The sequence below is a fragment of the Dasypus novemcinctus genome, chromosome 5 (genome assembly GCF_030445035.2).
Source record: "Dasypus novemcinctus isolate mDasNov1 chromosome 5, mDasNov1.1.hap2, whole genome shotgun sequence".
In the NCBI taxonomy this organism is placed as follows: Eukaryota; Metazoa; Chordata; class Mammalia; order Cingulata; family Dasypodidae; genus Dasypus; species Dasypus novemcinctus.
Window position 1 is genome coordinate 82519799 of NC_080677.1, and position 16691 is coordinate 82536489.

At 35.6% G+C, this 16691-nt stretch overlaps 1 protein-coding gene across 1 annotated transcript in view; it reads left to right on the forward strand.

Annotated features, from left to right (window-relative positions):
- LOC101437845 (tRNA-dihydrouridine(20a/20b) synthase [NAD(P)+]-like) overlaps positions 1 to 16691 on the forward strand; it is a 137803-nt gene that overhangs the window by 14800 nt on the left and 106312 nt on the right. The window contains exons 4-11 of the mRNA XM_071215517.1: positions 2458 to 2579; positions 4781 to 4898; positions 5964 to 6086; positions 6601 to 6827; positions 7944 to 8188; positions 11552 to 11571; positions 11668 to 11775; positions 14982 to 15082. Coding sequence (XP_071071618.1) covers positions 2458 to 2579; positions 4781 to 4898; positions 5964 to 6086; positions 6601 to 6827; positions 7944 to 8188; positions 11552 to 11571; positions 11668 to 11775; positions 14982 to 15082 — 1064 coding nt within the window. The remainder of the gene's footprint in view (positions 1 to 2457; positions 2580 to 4780; positions 4899 to 5963; positions 6087 to 6600; positions 6828 to 7943; positions 8189 to 11551; positions 11572 to 11667; positions 11776 to 14981; positions 15083 to 16691) is intronic.

Below are 16691 nucleotides of genomic sequence, written 5' to 3' on the forward strand. Positions count from 1 at the left end.
GTCATGAGAGAAACCAAGGTCATTAATACCAGTGGAAGGACAGGAAATAGGGTATCTTAAATTTGCCTTCCCCTGAGCCATGAAGGGGAGAAGTAGTCATGAAATAACCATAAGCAAAGGCAAACTCAGTTTAGAATTATCACAATAGCTGAAGTCTAAGAGCAAGGTGAAGCTAGTAAGCTAGTAAAAAAATAACCATAATCAAAGGTAAATTATTATATGATTCAAAAAAAAGGTTATATGTATCCAGTACATTTGAGAAATGTATGGTTTTATTCAACTGTCTTCTTTTTATATATTTTTTTTTATGTTTGTGGCATCTTTTTTTTTCAAATTCTCAATTTATTCTTTTTTTAAAAAATATTACATTCAAAAATATTTTCTAATATAAAGTCATCTTAAATCTTAGTTAAGATTTCTTAACTCTTAACAGTGTCTAGTAAGTTTTTACTTTAGAATAAATTGGGCATTTTTTTTATTAACTAAGCAACTAAAAGTTTTATTAGTAACAACACTAACTTTTCCTGCTTTTCCAGCAGTTGAACCAATCCCACTTGTGATTTCTTTAATCCATCAAATTCAATTGCAATATGGTATTGACATTTAAAGACTCAATTTTAGGTTACCTTTCACTGTTATCCAATTTGTAACAGGGGAACCCCAAATCTGATTTACGAGCTTCTAGGCACAAGCAGACTGACAAAGTTAAAACAAGCACAGATTAAAACAGGAGAGAGTTTTACACACTTAGCTTAATTTAGGGAAAGAGCTGCCTTTAGAATCACATAATCTTGGGGTTCTTAACCTTTTTTGTTTCACGGATATCTTAAGTCCACGCTATACTATTATTTAATAAATATATCATCCTGCACCAACACAGCCCCACAAAAATAATGTATTTTTTTTTTATTATTTTCAATTCAAGCTCATGAACTCTCGCAGGGACACCCCTGCATGGCAGGGCACTCCTTGCATGCATCAGCACTGCGCCAGCGCCACGTGGGTCAGGGAGGCCCCGGGTTTGAACCGCGGGCCTCCCATGTGGTAGACGGATGCCCTAACCACTGGGCCAAGTCCGCCGCCTCCTTATCCCTTTAAGGAGACATGGCCATGTAGTCTCCGGCCCTCAGTTTTGTCTGTCCTTACCTTCTTTCTTACACAGATTAACTGGAATTCAGGGTCCCATGCAGAGACTACTTTTGGCCATACTATGGCCATGTGGTGGGACAGGAAAAGATTAGCCTCTTTTTAAACTATCACTGGGCAGGTTGTCCCAATTAGAAGCTGCTGATCAGGGGAGGGTAAACATGTTTGTCAGTCTGAGTGGCATCCCACAGATAGACCTGGTCAAATGGATTGCTTGCCGAGCCAATGTCCTGGAGGTCAGGAGCCCTGCTCGCTATCACCACATTCCGGGGATTGGGAGCATTACATCTCTGGGCATCCGCAAAGCCTTAGAGGTCTTGAGAAATTTCTTAGTGCGGTTCTCAAGCCTTAGTTCCCAAACTGGGCTTTCCTACTCAGAAAGAGACTGGCTAGGGACCTTCCTTTTGCCTACTCTTCAGAAGTCTTAGGGGATAGCCATGAATGAGCTCATCTCATGGCCACTCCCAGGGTCCCAGTTCCTCAGTTACACCCAACATTAAAAGGCAATTAAGAAAGGAGATTGATCTGTGGCTTCTAGGCAAACAGCCTCAGGGGCCCCAGAGGTAATGGATTAAGAGGAATTTCTGGGCCTCCCGGGGGGCTGAGTAAGGAACAAACTTCCAGGGCACAGCCCAGGATGAGTCTTGGGGCCTCACTAATAAAAGAGGGCACAGACAGGCTTTAATTAAAATTCACCAGGCTCTGGCAGGGGTTGGGTAGTGCCACTTGCTTCTGTCTCCTGGCTGGCTTGCCAAATAATGTTACTGGATGGCTCTGGTTTCTGGGCTTCTAGGTTCTTGGCTGATGTCGCATAAAAGAACTTAAGGATATGCCATAGGGTAGGCAAGGGAGTAAAGAGTTTATTAAGAAACAAGAAAACAAGAAAAGTGCACAGTCCAAGGCATGGACACAGGCATACTGCAGGGTGAGTGGCATGGGTGAGGCCCCAGGTCATGGCGTTTTAAAGTCTGTTTGCTGTTCTGATTGGTTGCCCCACCTGTCATTTCTCAGGGGGCCAATTGTGAGGCCTTTCAAGGCTATCAGGCTTTTCCTTGACTCCTAACAGAATTTCATTACAATCTTGTTCCAAATGGTGTTCCCATGATCGTGTTCTCCTGGGGTCCTTCCAGCAGCCTTCTTGATGGCAGTTTTTCCCATGGGGGGTTTCCAGGCAGGGTTCCATGGCCACATGTTTCACAGCCATGTTTTTCTGCCAGGTCTTAGACTCATCTTCCCTTTTTATAAACTAGTGTGCTTCAATATGATAATGTTACTTTCTAAATGTCTAATTAAAGTTTTTATTGCTCACAGGTTGGCTTTTAGAACTCTAGTAAGAAAATACAGTTGTGATCTGTGTTATACACCAATGATAGTTGCTGCTGATTTTGTCAAATCTATAAAAGCCAGAGACAGTGAATTCACCACAAACCAAGGTATGTAAAATCCATAGTTTCCTGGCTTTGTAAAACTTTTTAAAAATAAATAAACTTCAACTGTCTCATCTAATCAGAGACAACACATTTCAGAGGTTTCATTTTAAATTGTTTGGTTTATAAGTCTCACTTCAGATACAAAGTCACTTGCTTTTCTTTTCAAAATAGAACCAAATCCTGTGGTCAATATTTTACTAAGTGAATTATCAGTAATATATCAAAATGTAAGTTCAGCCTTTATTAAGGCCCCAGGTCCTCTCACCTGGACTATTAGAATAGATTCCTATCTCACTGTCCTTCTTCCTGGTTACCCTCCAAACAGCTGAAAGTGACCTTTCTAAAACGTAAATTTGATCAGACCTCTTCCCTGCTTGAAACTTTCTTGAATTTCTCATTGCCTAAAGGAGTGCTTCTCAAAATGTAGTCACCAGACCTACATTATTATTGATCATTATTATTATCGGGAAACTTAATAGAAATGGAAATTTTGCCTCCCCTCAAAGAATAAAATTTTAGCACCTTAGGATAATATATAAAGTCCTTCCTGATCTAGCCTCTGATAAGATGCAATCTTATCTCCCGTCAGTTCCTCCAACATCCTATTTTCTTCCTCAGAAATACTAAATTATTTTCAGGTCCTTGAACGTGCCCTGTTCCCTCACATATCTCTACCTGGAATAATTTTCCCAGTCATGCCTGTACCCCAGCTCCCCAGCTCTCTGGCAAACTATAGCTCGTGCTTCTTAATCCAGACCTGATTTTCCTAATCAACCTCTACTCATGCCCTCTCTCCCTCCCTCATAAGTACAGGCTCTTCATTGTTGCACTAATCATACAACATTATAATTTCTTCTTTATCTACATGTCTCTCCCACTAGACTATAGGCTTCTTAGTGTTGGAGCTGTTTCTTACTAGTCTTTTATTTTCAGCATCTAACATAGTATTGAAAATATGTTATATTAGAGCAATAAATGGTTATAAGTTGAAATTCTGTAACTTTTCTGAGTTGCAAAGCGTGAAAGCACCCTACATCCTCATCAAGGAAAATCAAATTATTCTATCCTGTCATAATTCTGTAAATCAGTGGATTGCCAAAGATCCTAAGGCAGTGGAACTGGATAATTCCTAGAAAATTGCATTTTATCAAAGAGCCAGTAATTTTCATAGATGGTCCTCAGAAACACTGTAGGAAACACTAAAATGCATATATCCAAAGTTTATAACACTAACCAAAAATGAGAAATCCGATATTTAAAATCTAGGATAGCTCTAGTACTATATTAAAATTTAAGACTTTTATATGTAACAGAAGATCACAAATATACTTAAACAAAAACTCGGAAAAAATATAACTCAAGATAGATAGCAGAGCTAATTTCTTTGTTTTGTTCATATAAAAATACAATAGAAAAATCACTCTTAGAAAAATAGCTTATGAAGAGAAAGTACTCAAAAATATACAAATGTTGGATATACAGTATAGGATAGGCTATCAGGAAACAAGAACTTTCATCCATTTTGGTGGAAATCTGTATTGGATAAACTCTGTTGGAAGGTAATTTTGTAATATCTGTCAATATATTAAATCCCTATATCTAACAGTAACTACTAGAATTTAACCTATGAATATGCCCAAAAATATATGTATATATTTATATTGATTGCAAGAGGCACAAATGAAAAAAATCTAGAAGTCCACTGTATGATCAATATTTACTGTCTTATTTTATGCATACTATACATACAGTAGAATACTAGCCACTAAAAAGAATAAAATACATCTGACTAGCTCACGCAGATACATCATAAGTTGCAGGAAATAAAAGTAGGAAGCATAGCAGTGTATATAGAAGGTTCCCATTTGTTTAAATTTTACAGTTTATACATAAAATTGTTCTGGAAGGATGAACAATAAAGTAATTCTCACCTTTTGGGGAGAGAATGTGGGAAAGAATGTGGAAAAACTTACTTTTCATTTTATACCCTTTTTTACTGGTTGACCTTTTACTAAATGTAAATTGCTTTTAATTTAAAATATATAAAATTATTTTAAAGCTATCTTATGTGAACAGGTGCTTCTAGACTAAAAATCATCAATGTTACTTCATCTTGTACAAACATTAGAATTTGGCATAATTTGTGCATGTGTATACATGTTTTCTTCCTATGGATTTTAATTATGAGCTGTTCATTTTATCAGGTGATTGTCCTTTGATTGTTCAGTTTGCTGCTAATGATGCAAGACTTTTATCTGATGCTGCCTGTATAGTCTGTCCTTATGCGAATGGAATAGACATTAACTGTGGTTGCCCTCAGAGGTAAAGCTCAAAGTAGTTGGAAGAATTTTTTTAAAAGATTAAAGAAAAAATTTTGCAAACATGGTAAACTTATCTTTCTAGTTTTCGAAAATTAAAAAGGAAGGAAAACAGAGTTTAAGCACTAGAACTTTAAATAAGAAGTAACAAAAAAGTATAAGAAAAGTTTATATAGGAACATTACGCAAACATCTTTCCTTATGGTTGAACCAGTATATAGACCCATGACAGGTGTTTCTTATTTCACCATTAAAATTTGTGCATGTGATTCTGCCTTGATCTTCATCCATAAGTAATGTGAGAATCAAATATTTATAGTAATTTTACCATTTTGTCATTCATTCATTCCTGCTCTAAAATCTACGATTCTTTGATTTGGGAGCTAGCCACATGTTTTCTTTATATTAATTCCCCTTATAAAAATAACTTTTTATACTCACCTTTTCTTTCTATACCACAATTATTTGACTGTATTTCAGTAGCTAGGTATTCATAGGATGTACTTAATTTGACAATTATATTCCTACCTTACTGGCATGTGGCACTGTTCTATATTATCTGTCAATTATTTAAAATGTTTTTAAAAATAAAATCAAGGTTTTAAGCAAAGCATAATCCAAATAAGATTAGACATATCTGTATACTCATTAAGAGAATTTAATAAGCTGTTTAGTGGTATTGGAATGCAGTAAGCCAGAAATGACTTTCTACTTTTGAGATTTATAATACCTCTTGTTATAAACAATAAATATCAAATTTGGATTTAAGTAAATCTGATGTAATTGCAGTTAATTACAAATACCTGAATCAATATTGGATAAGTGAATTTGACTTTTCTCACTTGCCAATGAGAAGTTTCCTCTAAGTACATTTTGATCTGAGAACATGTTTTCCTAATCTCATGTTAATCTGATCCACTTAGAAACAATGGATCTATGAATTTTTAAAATGCTTCTTTTATTCCGGATGTCTAGAGATAGATGCATTTATATGGCAGTGTTTTCATTTAGATTTTATCTTTTCTTCAGCCATTTACAATTCATATTTTGTTCTTTTTGCTTTATAAAGATGGGCAATGGCAGAAGGTTATGGGGCGTGCTTAATAAATAAGCCAGAGCTTGTTCAAGATATGGTGAAACAAGTGAAAAATCAAGTGGAAAATCCTAGATTTTCAGTTTCTATTAAAATAAGGTAAAAAAAAAAATATTTTACTCTGTTAACAAGATAGTCCCTTACTTAGGAAATAGAACAATATTCTTTTGGGGTGGGGAAGTCTATCTTCAACAAATTGGTACCTGATTTATGGAAACACTGAAACAAGATATTTAGTAAATGACTGTATACCCAGAATTTTTTTTATAATGCCGAAGAACTTCCTTTTTTGTTTTCCAACAAAAATAAAAACACTGCTTTATTTTTGAAAACTTACCCCAGAAGAAATCCTCAACTTTTTCCACGTATTACTTAATTAATGCTAAGAAATATTCCTAATTATTTGTCATCCTAATATTGCCAAAAGTATAATAGCTAGTCTTAAGTGGGAAGGAATCCCTAAATGAAACTTTACTGATAGTGGCATAAACTGAAAATATGATATAACAAAGCTAACTACATGATGTAATATATGAAATATTTAATTAGTGTATTCATTTTAGACTTAAGATTTGTTTGCTGTGAACAGACAGATGTAATCTTGGAATTATAGGATCCATGATGACCTTACAAGAACTGTAGATCTTTGTCGAAAGGCTGAAGCAACAGGAGTTTCCTGGATTTCAGTCCATGGAAGAACTGTTGAAGAAAGACATCAGCCAGTCCACTATGATGCCATTAAAATAATTAAGGAAAATATGTCTATACCTGTTATTGCTAATGGAGACATCAAAAGCTTAAAAGAAGCAGAAAATGTGTGGCAAATTACTGGGGCAGATGGTAAGAAATATTTTTTAATTAGCCAAAAAAAGTGGGGTAGGAAAGTAATGTTAATGTAATTTTCATTATTATTCTTTAACCCTGAACCATATTTTCCCACTGTACTAGTTTAAGCTGAGCAACTTACTAAAATGCCACTTTTTAAATTTTTTTAATTGAAGTTATCATTCATATATGAACATCCATAAACAATAATTGTATAGTATAAAGTTGTGAACTTACAAAACAAACATGCATATCATCATACACTACCCCACCACCACCACCTTGCATTGTTGTGAAATAGTTGTTACAAACTATGGGAGAGCACTGTCAAAACATTACTACTAACTGTAGCTAATACCTTACATTTGGTTTATTTTACCCCACAACCACCTGGTTATTGACATCCTCTATTAGTATTTAACTTGTAGTTCATGAGAGAATGTTCTCATATTTCTTTGGTTAACCACAGTCCGTCTTCCACTGCAGGATTCATTGTGTTTTACAGTTCCATGCTTTGTACAATCCATTCAAAGTGTACACTCAGTGGCTACCATTAGCTGTTAATACTTAGAAAAAATAGATTATTTTAAATGTGCAAATGAATTCAGTTACTTCTCTTCCACCATCATATTCAGTGACTAAGTGTGTTATAGATAGCCTATTAGTAAAATAGAGCCCCTAGAATAGAAATGAGTTAATGAACTCAGTAATTGGTCATAGAAATCTAGACTTTTATGCAGTCTTCCTAGCCTCTTACATTTTATGCATACCAAGCCATAATGACAGTGATTCCTACATGGACAAATGCAGATAAATTTAACTTTAAGCAAACCCAATTTATGACAATCTGGGATTATACTAGAGAAATACTAAGGATTAATTGCTTAATGTTGAAGGCAGTTTTTACAAAGAAGAATTCACAGGAAAAATTCTTAAAAAGTACATTTTAACTTGGCTAGCTTACAAAAAATACCAGAATAAATTGTTTTATAATTTAAACAGACAAATGTAATATAGATATTGTGAAACCTTGTAATAATACTGTATTTTTAATATCTTCAGTTTGTTACATTGGCCTCATAGTCATGGATTCTTAATGAATGGATAAATGTGGTGTGCTTTAATTTGTAGGTGTGATGGTTGCAAGAGGACTTTTAGCAAATCCAGCGATGTTTGCTGGATATGAGGAAACACCGCTGAAATGCATCTGGGATTGGGTTGACATTGCTCTTGAACTTGGAACACCTTATATGTGTTTCCATCAGCATTTAATGTACATGATGGAAAAGATAACTTCAAGGCAGGAAAAAAGGGTGTTTAATGCTTTGTCAAGCACATCAGCAGTTTTAGATTACCTTACAGACCATTATGGCATTTGACTGGACTTTCTAAATTTTAAGACATAATTTTTTTTGTTCTACAATGAAAGCACAAAATTACATCTTCTTTTTTCTTAAAATCAGTGACTCTCAAACTATAGTATAAAATAGGTTCCCTGGGTAACATTTTTAAAAGCATTCCTTGACCCTACCCTCAGAGATTTTGATTTAGTAGATCTGGGAGATCTACAATTTTAAAGAAGAACCCAGTTGATTGAAACAACCTGGTCATACTAGGTCCAAACATCAACAATACTCTGAATCCTGTTATGGATTGGGGGTGTGGAGAAAGTGAGAAGTGCTGCGTTTTTTCCCTAAAGGAATCTTGTTTTTTACATTTTTAAACAAAACTTTTTACTATAATACTAAGAAAGTATGACTCATAGAGTATCTATAAATTAACTATAAGTGTGTTTTTAACTAAAAGAAGTGCAGAGAAGTATCAGAATAATGCCAGCATCTTGTAAAATGAAAAGGAACATGAGATTCTATATAGAATTGCGTTCAGACTTAGATTAAAAAGTCAAATTGGAAAATCAACTGGTACTGTCTAATTGAATTTCACACCTCACAGTATTTGTTTCAGATGTATCTGAAGTTAATTGGACGTGATGATTTCTATTATTTAAAACCAAGATGCAGCGAAGCTCTTTAAATGACATTAAATTTGGTACATTTCAAGCTTTCCAGAAGGTTTCAGAGTTTGTTAAATATACCCATAATCTGAAATGTTAAAATTAACTGTAGTTCCTTGCATCTTAAGTATAAAAAATTTCATCACTAATCTGGAGATGACTGTTGTCTTGAAATACCATTTCCTAGACAATAGTAACCAAGTTTTATTTTTAACTTTAAAACTTAATTTTCATATGGTTTTAATGATGTTATTTTTATGCCTCCCAGCAACTGATAATTTTAGCTTTAAAAATTCCATGATTTAGGAATGTTACTCATAGAATTATTACTGATGAATGTGTCTGCAAGAATTATGTCATGTTGAAGTAAAACAGTTCCATAATTATTTGTATTAACAAAATGAAAAATATTAGAATATAATTATCTAAAACAGATAATTTAAGAGTTTGGTTATATTAAGTGAATAAATTTTAAAATAAGCTCTGTGCTGCCATATTTTTTCTTAGGCACATTCACAGTGCTTTCATTTTTCAATTAGTGTATTTTTTTTTTAAACATTTTTTTTCTTTTTTTTTTTCTTTTTTTTTTTTTTTAAAGATTTATTTATTTATTTAATTCCCCCCCTCCCCCGGTTGTCTGTTCTTGGTGTCTATTTGCTGCGTATTGTTTTCTTTGTCCGCTTCTGTTGTCGTCAGCGGCACGGGAAGTGTGGGCGGCGCCATTCCTGGGCAGGCTGCTCTTTCTTTTCACGCTGGGCGGCTCTCCTCACGGGAGCACTCCTTGCGCGTGGGGCTCCCCCACGCAGGGGACACCCTTGCGTGGCACGGCACTCCTTGCGCGCATCAGCGCTGCGCATGGCCAGCTCCACACGGGTCAAGGAGGCCCGGGGTTTGAACCGCGGACCTCCCATATGGTAGACAGACGCCCTAAGCACTGGGCCAAAGTCCGTTTCCCTCAATTAGTGTATTTTTAAAGCTAACTGGAATATATTACACTAATGAAAGAAGTTGTTAATGTGGGGGAAAGTGGGAGGTGTGGGGAGTGGGGCATATGGGAATCCCTTATATTTTTTTTAAGTAATTTATCTTTTAAAAATAAATAAAAAACATTAAAAAAATAAAGATGACTTTTTCATTTGATATGAATAGTATATAAACAAATAGGAAGCAATGGTCAAAACTTAATCATTTTGATGTTTATAAATTAACTATGACTACCATTAGGGTAAGATGCATATTATTTTGAAGGAACCAGTATGGAAATTTTTATTTTAAAAAAATTACTTCTGGTTACTTTATGTTCAAAGTCTTTCTTATACATGTTATCAAATATACTTAGGATAAAATTAGAAAAAGCACCAATTTAAATGTTTTTATGTTCTTTTAGTTCCCTCTTTATGTTCAACATTTAATGTTTAAAATAATTGTACTCTCCTGAAGGATAGTACTTTGATTTGCATTCCTGATATGTTGTCAATATTGAAGGGAAAAAAACTAATAATTTTATTCACTCAATTTGAAAGCTCGGAAAATAGCAATTCAAAGAATAAACCCATTTAACGTTTTGTGTGCTATTTACCTTTTAAAAAAGACAATATTAAAAAATAATTTTAAAAATTTTAAATTATTTAAAGAAAGAATAAACCCATACGCGGCATTGCTTTCCTTTTCTCCCAGTCCGCGAACATCGTCCTGAAGTGCAATGGTCTTTTTCCAGGGTATGAACAAGAACCAAAAGAATTACAAGAGTATGTGTTGTGATATTACAAATTCTCCTACATTTTCTGAACAAAAGCTATACAATCAGCAAACCTAGCACTTTTGTTTATATATAGCTTAACTTCGGGCAATAAACGGTTCCCATCAAAAAGAGAGCTACAAAAATAACATATATAACTGGAAAGGAATGCGTTTTCAACACGTTCACTGGATTTGCACCGTCCTATCTAAACTCTGGACCCCTGTGGCATTCCTTCTCCCAGGATTCCAAGAGGCTCAGCCAGAAAACCTGTTAACCTACCGCTCCCACTCTATACACAGTTTATCACTGTAAAGCCTGCGCTCCCGAAGGGCTTGAGGGCCTCAAGTATGGGGCTGAAAAGTCTGAGTCATCCTCTAACTCCACCACCAACTTAAAAACAATTACTGCCAATAAACGTAGTCGCGAGCGCTGCAGCCTACAACCACCAACGGGTCAGGCACCCTACCACCCCAGTGGAAGGGAGGAGGCCAGCGCGGGTGGGAGTGGGTCGGTCCTCACCAGCGATTCTCCCAACCTAACTTGCCCACCCACCCGACCCGCGGGCAGCGTCGTCTGACGTCGGCGGGCCAGGCCGGCAGCGGGCGGGGAAGGCAGGGCGAGACCCGGGGCCGCGATCTCGCGAGGTGACGGGGAACGCTAGGACGCGCAGAACCCGCCCTGCTGCCGCGCTGCGGCGGGATCGCGCGCCTTTCCTCGGGTGTATAATTGCGGAAGCTGGCGGTGCACCCGGCGCCCGGGTCTAGGGCCCTCCGTGCGTTCGGGGAACCGAAGGACCACGAACCGCGGGACGTTAGGAGAGGGAAGCGTTAAGCTGCCGTCGCCGCGAAGTTAGTCAAAAGAAAGCCCTTGGTCCCCGCAGGCCTTCTGGTGGGGCTCTGCTCGTGGGAGAGGTGGACACACGGCCTTCCGGCCCACCCTTTACCTTTTTTCTTCTCTCCCAGGTTTAATGCCAGGCGCCTCTAGTTAGGGGAAGATCGGACGCGGTAAACCCCCAGTACTTAAAACCTTGCGCCCCAGGTGTCTTTTTAACCGTTTTCTTTGAAAGGCAGCAAAGTAAACAAAGTGTTTTCTCTGTTTAGGTGTGAAGAGAAAAAAATGACACTTCAGTGGGCGGCAGTTGCAACCTTTCTTTATGCTGAAATAGGACTCATTTTAATCTTCTGTCTACCTTTTATTCCTCCTCAGAGGTAGGAAACCTTCAAATCGTTACGATAATAAATATTTGATTAGCCCCTTTAGACTGCTTAGTATGATGCAGAAAGTTTTCTTACGATTAAAAAAAAAAGTTTTGACAAATTATATAAAGGTGCTCTTTAAAAATAAAGTAACAGACAAATTAGGTAATGTATAACAATATTAAAATATCACTTATATAAAACTTGTGTTATGTATACAAATAAATTAACTTTTTTTTTCCTCCCTTAGGAGAAGAAACCTAGTTCCTTTAGTGCTGTTGTTGGTAGAGCGAGTGTAGCTCTGGTTGAGCGCCTGTTTCATATGCATGAGATTCCCCAGCTCAATCCCTAGTATCTTCTAAGGAAAAACAAAAGTAGTTATGGTTATACCTTTTTTTTTAACTTTTTATTTTAAAATAATTTCAAACTTACAGGAAAGTTGCAAAAATAATGAAATGGATATGCTTTTACACTTATTTTGTTGCCCTGAAAGGGAAGAATAAATATCAATGGATAACTTAAATTTACAGTACCGTATGGTTGCAAAAACATTTCATTGGAAATAGATGAGTAAAATTTAGAAACTTAAGCCAATGAATAATTTTTTAGTTTGGGCCTCATGTAACCAAAAAGTATTATCGTTGATGTTTAATGATAATTTTACCACTTTTTATCCCACACAAAATTAAGTACTGAATATATTAAAAATATCAGAAACATGTTAAGATTAGTTCCATAGCAGACTATCTTTTAAGAAGGTCTTTTAAGTATTTTAAATATTTTCATCCAAGCATGGGCTCATTTTACCCTTTAAAGTAGTTCGTTTATTAACAGTTCAGTTTTAGTTGCAGAAATTTGATAGTATGTGTGGTGAAATTTACATTGAACAAAAATGTTGCAAGACTTTTGTTTGTACATAAGGCATAAAAGAAAATAAATGAGATCTTAGAGATAAATCACTAAAAGCATAGTGAGATCATGGAACTGGAAGAGACTTAAGAAAATTTAACCTTGACTCAAGTTTCAGGTAGTCTTCCACAATTCTTAACTTTCTTTAAGCTATTTACATTTCTACTCTCTTCTACTATTGTCTTTCAGTTATACCATCATTTTTCCTTCCTTACCAAAGAAAGAAATTGTGAGAAAGGGCCTTAGAGATTATTTTATACAACCCATCATTTTAGATTACATTACTGAGACTGAGAGAGGAGAAATAGCCTAAGCCCACTCAGCTGGTCAGTGGCAGATTCTAGATAAGAATCTAGGACTTCTGCCTCTCAGTCTGTTGATTTTGTTTCAAGCCCTCAACAACACCCTGTTTTGCTTTTTGTTAATGTTCCCAACAATATATATACATATATTTTTTGAGATACTGGGGTCAGGGACTGAACCCAGGACCTTAGGTGGGAAGCCGGTCCTCAACCATTGAGCCACATTGGCTCCCCACACCAATAAAATCCTATATTCAGTAGAAGTAAAGCTTATATATAAACATCTGATTTATAAATGAGGGTTAAGGATTTGCAAAAACATGTATTTTGGTTTGTTGGTCTTTTCTTCTTCGAAGGGCCCATTAGTTATGTGTCAATCTTTTTTTTTCCTACTAAATATAATATTTTACTTATTCTGGTCAAGTTAACTATTTGATAGATACAGTGTGTTTATTTATTCACAGTGTATAAATATATCCTCATGTACAAATATACCTAAGGAAATGTATATGTGCACACATCCATATTTAGAATGTCTGTACTGTGTGTGTCTACAACTTTTATGTGCATATCACTATTATCTTCAAAGAAAGAGTCTTCGTTTAATTTGTCTGTTTTCTCATACAACCCAGTGGTTAGAGGCACTTGCTCTGGAGTCAGACTGCCTGGGTTTATATTCCACTTCTGCAGGGTTACTAACTGAGTGATCTTGGGCAAATTATTTACCCTATCTATACCAGAAAATACTATTTACCTTATACAGTGAGGGGATTACATGAGCTAAAACATATAAAAGTGCATGGAACAGCAGTATAAAAAGGACTCGATAAAGCTGCTGTTAGCTCTTCACTAAACTGACTTTTATTATAAACTTTTAGTTGTTCCCCATAGAAATTCTATTTTGTGTTCACTTTTATTTTGGCCCTTGAAGAAATAAGTGAATTTATACTTGGACTTAGACCAAGATGTTGCCATTTATTTTCTTTCATTAAAAAATAGAAATTTTGTGTAATGTAAAGTTTGAATAGCTTCCTAAATAAAATGCTCAGAATTGAAACCATAGAGTCAAAAGGAACGCTTCAGATGTAATTTTCTCCCTCTCCCCACCAACTTCAACCATGTAGAGTTGTTTTCAAAACTTACTAGTTAATTGTCATAACCTTTAAATTGTTTTTAAAAGTTGTTAGATCTTGTAAGTATATTTAGGTTTACCTTGATGTGTCTTCTTTGGACTCAGTTAATGTGTTACTCATTTAAAATACTTTTGTGCAAAATCTGTACTTTTCCAGTTGTCTGATAGATTACATGTAACTCTTTGCCACTTATCCCATGCTTTCTTATTTTTAGTCCACTTGTACTCTACAAGTCATCTAGACTATATCCTTATCTCGTTTCTACTATGTTAAAATCCTGGTCTTGGTGTAATCACAAATTCATCAAGCCATATATACATTTAAGATTTTTACACTTTATGTATACAATACCTCCTTTTTTTTCTTTTTTTAAAATTCTCTGGTGTGAAAGTACAGAAACTCTTTTACCTGGAGTAAATGTTAAATGTGTACCATGTAAAAATGTACAGTATGGAGTTAAACCCCTTACCCCTGAAATGTTGCTAGTTGTTAGATCAGTAGATGTTTGTTATTTCTGTGTTGTTAACACTCAGATTAGGCAATAATTATAAAGTGATAGCTTCTATCAATAATATAACATTTTAATAGAATTCCTTTTTAAGGTTTTGGTCGGTATATTTATTTTAAAATTTTTTTCATTTTAGATAATTTAAGCCATCAGACAGAAGACAATCAAATATTCAGTTATTTGAAAGAGTTGTTCTTTATTTCATGAGACATCTTTATGTCTTGTCAGGGAATTGAAAAATTTTTAAACTCAATTTATTCTTTTCACTCACTATACAATGATAAAAAGTTCATTCCGTATTTAGAAAGTATTACAAAGTTTTCGTTTGCTTTTTTTAACACCTAATATAATTATATTACTTTACAGATGGCAGAAGATTTTTTCCTTTCATGTCTGGGGTAAAATTGCAACTTTTTGGAACAAGGCTTTCCTTACTATTATAGTCTTATTGATTGTTCTGTTTCTAGGTAAGTACTAGAGCCCTCTTTTGAATAAGCATAAATCTTATGTTTAATGAAGTCATGATTTTTAATTAAGTTGATGTTATTAATGTACAGTTGACATATAGTTTATTGATAATATATATAAATATACCAATATATTGATACACTGTTAATAGATATTACTGTCTACATAAACAACCCAAATTTCAGTCAGTACATGGTTTTTAACCACTTTTGGCACATATAGCCCTTTCTTAAGTGTCTGATGAAAGCTATATTCTTGGGAAAAAAAAGTGTATGTTCACAAAATGATTATGGTAATCACAAAACTTTGAAGCCCATCAATGGAACACAGATCAAGAACGGTTTGTTTGATGGTTAAGTGCAGGAGCTTTAAAGGCAAGCAGATATGTATTTACCCCTTTAAGCCTCAGTTTTCTGTCTCAAACTGAGGTATCAACACCTTCTTCACTGGGTGATTTTAAGGTTTAAATGCAATAATGAAAGTACAAAGCCCAGTCCTGAGAGTTACTGATTATTAGTCCTCATGGTTACCAGTTATATATTTCTCTGTTATTGTGATGTCCTAAGCACATAGGGGCTTAGGTGTCACAGAAGCAAACAGAGGAATAGAATCATTAGGCCCTTTGCAGTGGGTAAGTTTTAATTGGATCTTGGTTGAAAAATAGCAACAACAGATATAAAAGACATTTTGGACTATGCTGGTGCCTTCTGAACTGGGCATTTTCAAGCACACCTCTGCTCTTACCCCTCTACCTTGCCCTTTTTTTACAGATTTATTTTATTTATTTCTCCCCACCACCTCCCACTGTTTCTGCTCACTGTCTGCTTTCTGTATCTGTTCGTTGTGTCCTCATCTTCTTTTTTGGAGGCACCAGGAACCAAACCTGGGACTTCCCATGTGGAAGGGAGGCACCCAATGGCTTGCACCATCTCTGCTCCCCACCTTCTCTTTTTGGTTTCCTCTTCACCTCACTGGTTCCCATCCCGGCTTTGGGCCCCCCCTCCAAATTTAATTAATTAATTGAGAAAATAAAAAGATGTTTGGGGGCTCTTGAGAAAATTTGAACCTGGACTGATTATTAAGTAATATTAAGGAATTATTCTTAACTTTCTCTAGGTGTGATAAGGAATTGTCTTTAAATAGGGGCTACCAGCCTACCTCCCAGAGGCCAGATGCCTATTTTTGTAAATAAAATTTTATTGGAACACAGCCATGCCCAGTTGTTTACATATTGTCTATATCAGCTTTTACATTACAACTACAGAGTTTAGTAGTTGTTGCCACAGAGACCATGTGGCTCTTGAAGTCTAAAATAGATACAGTCTAACCTTTTACAGAAGTTTACCAACACCTATGTGGTAAATGTGGCAAATGTTAAAAGTTGGTGGATCTGAGTATCTGGGATGGAGGGTGTCTTTGTCAGCCAAAGAGGAGCTGATGCAAAATACCAGAAATCTGTTGGTTTTTATAAAGGGTATTTATTTGGGATAGAAGCTTATAGTTACCAGGCCATAAAGCATAAATTTCTTCCCTCACCAAAATCTGTTGCTAGGTGTTGCAGTAGGATGGCTGCTGACATCTACAAGGGTTCAGGCTTCCTGGGTTCCT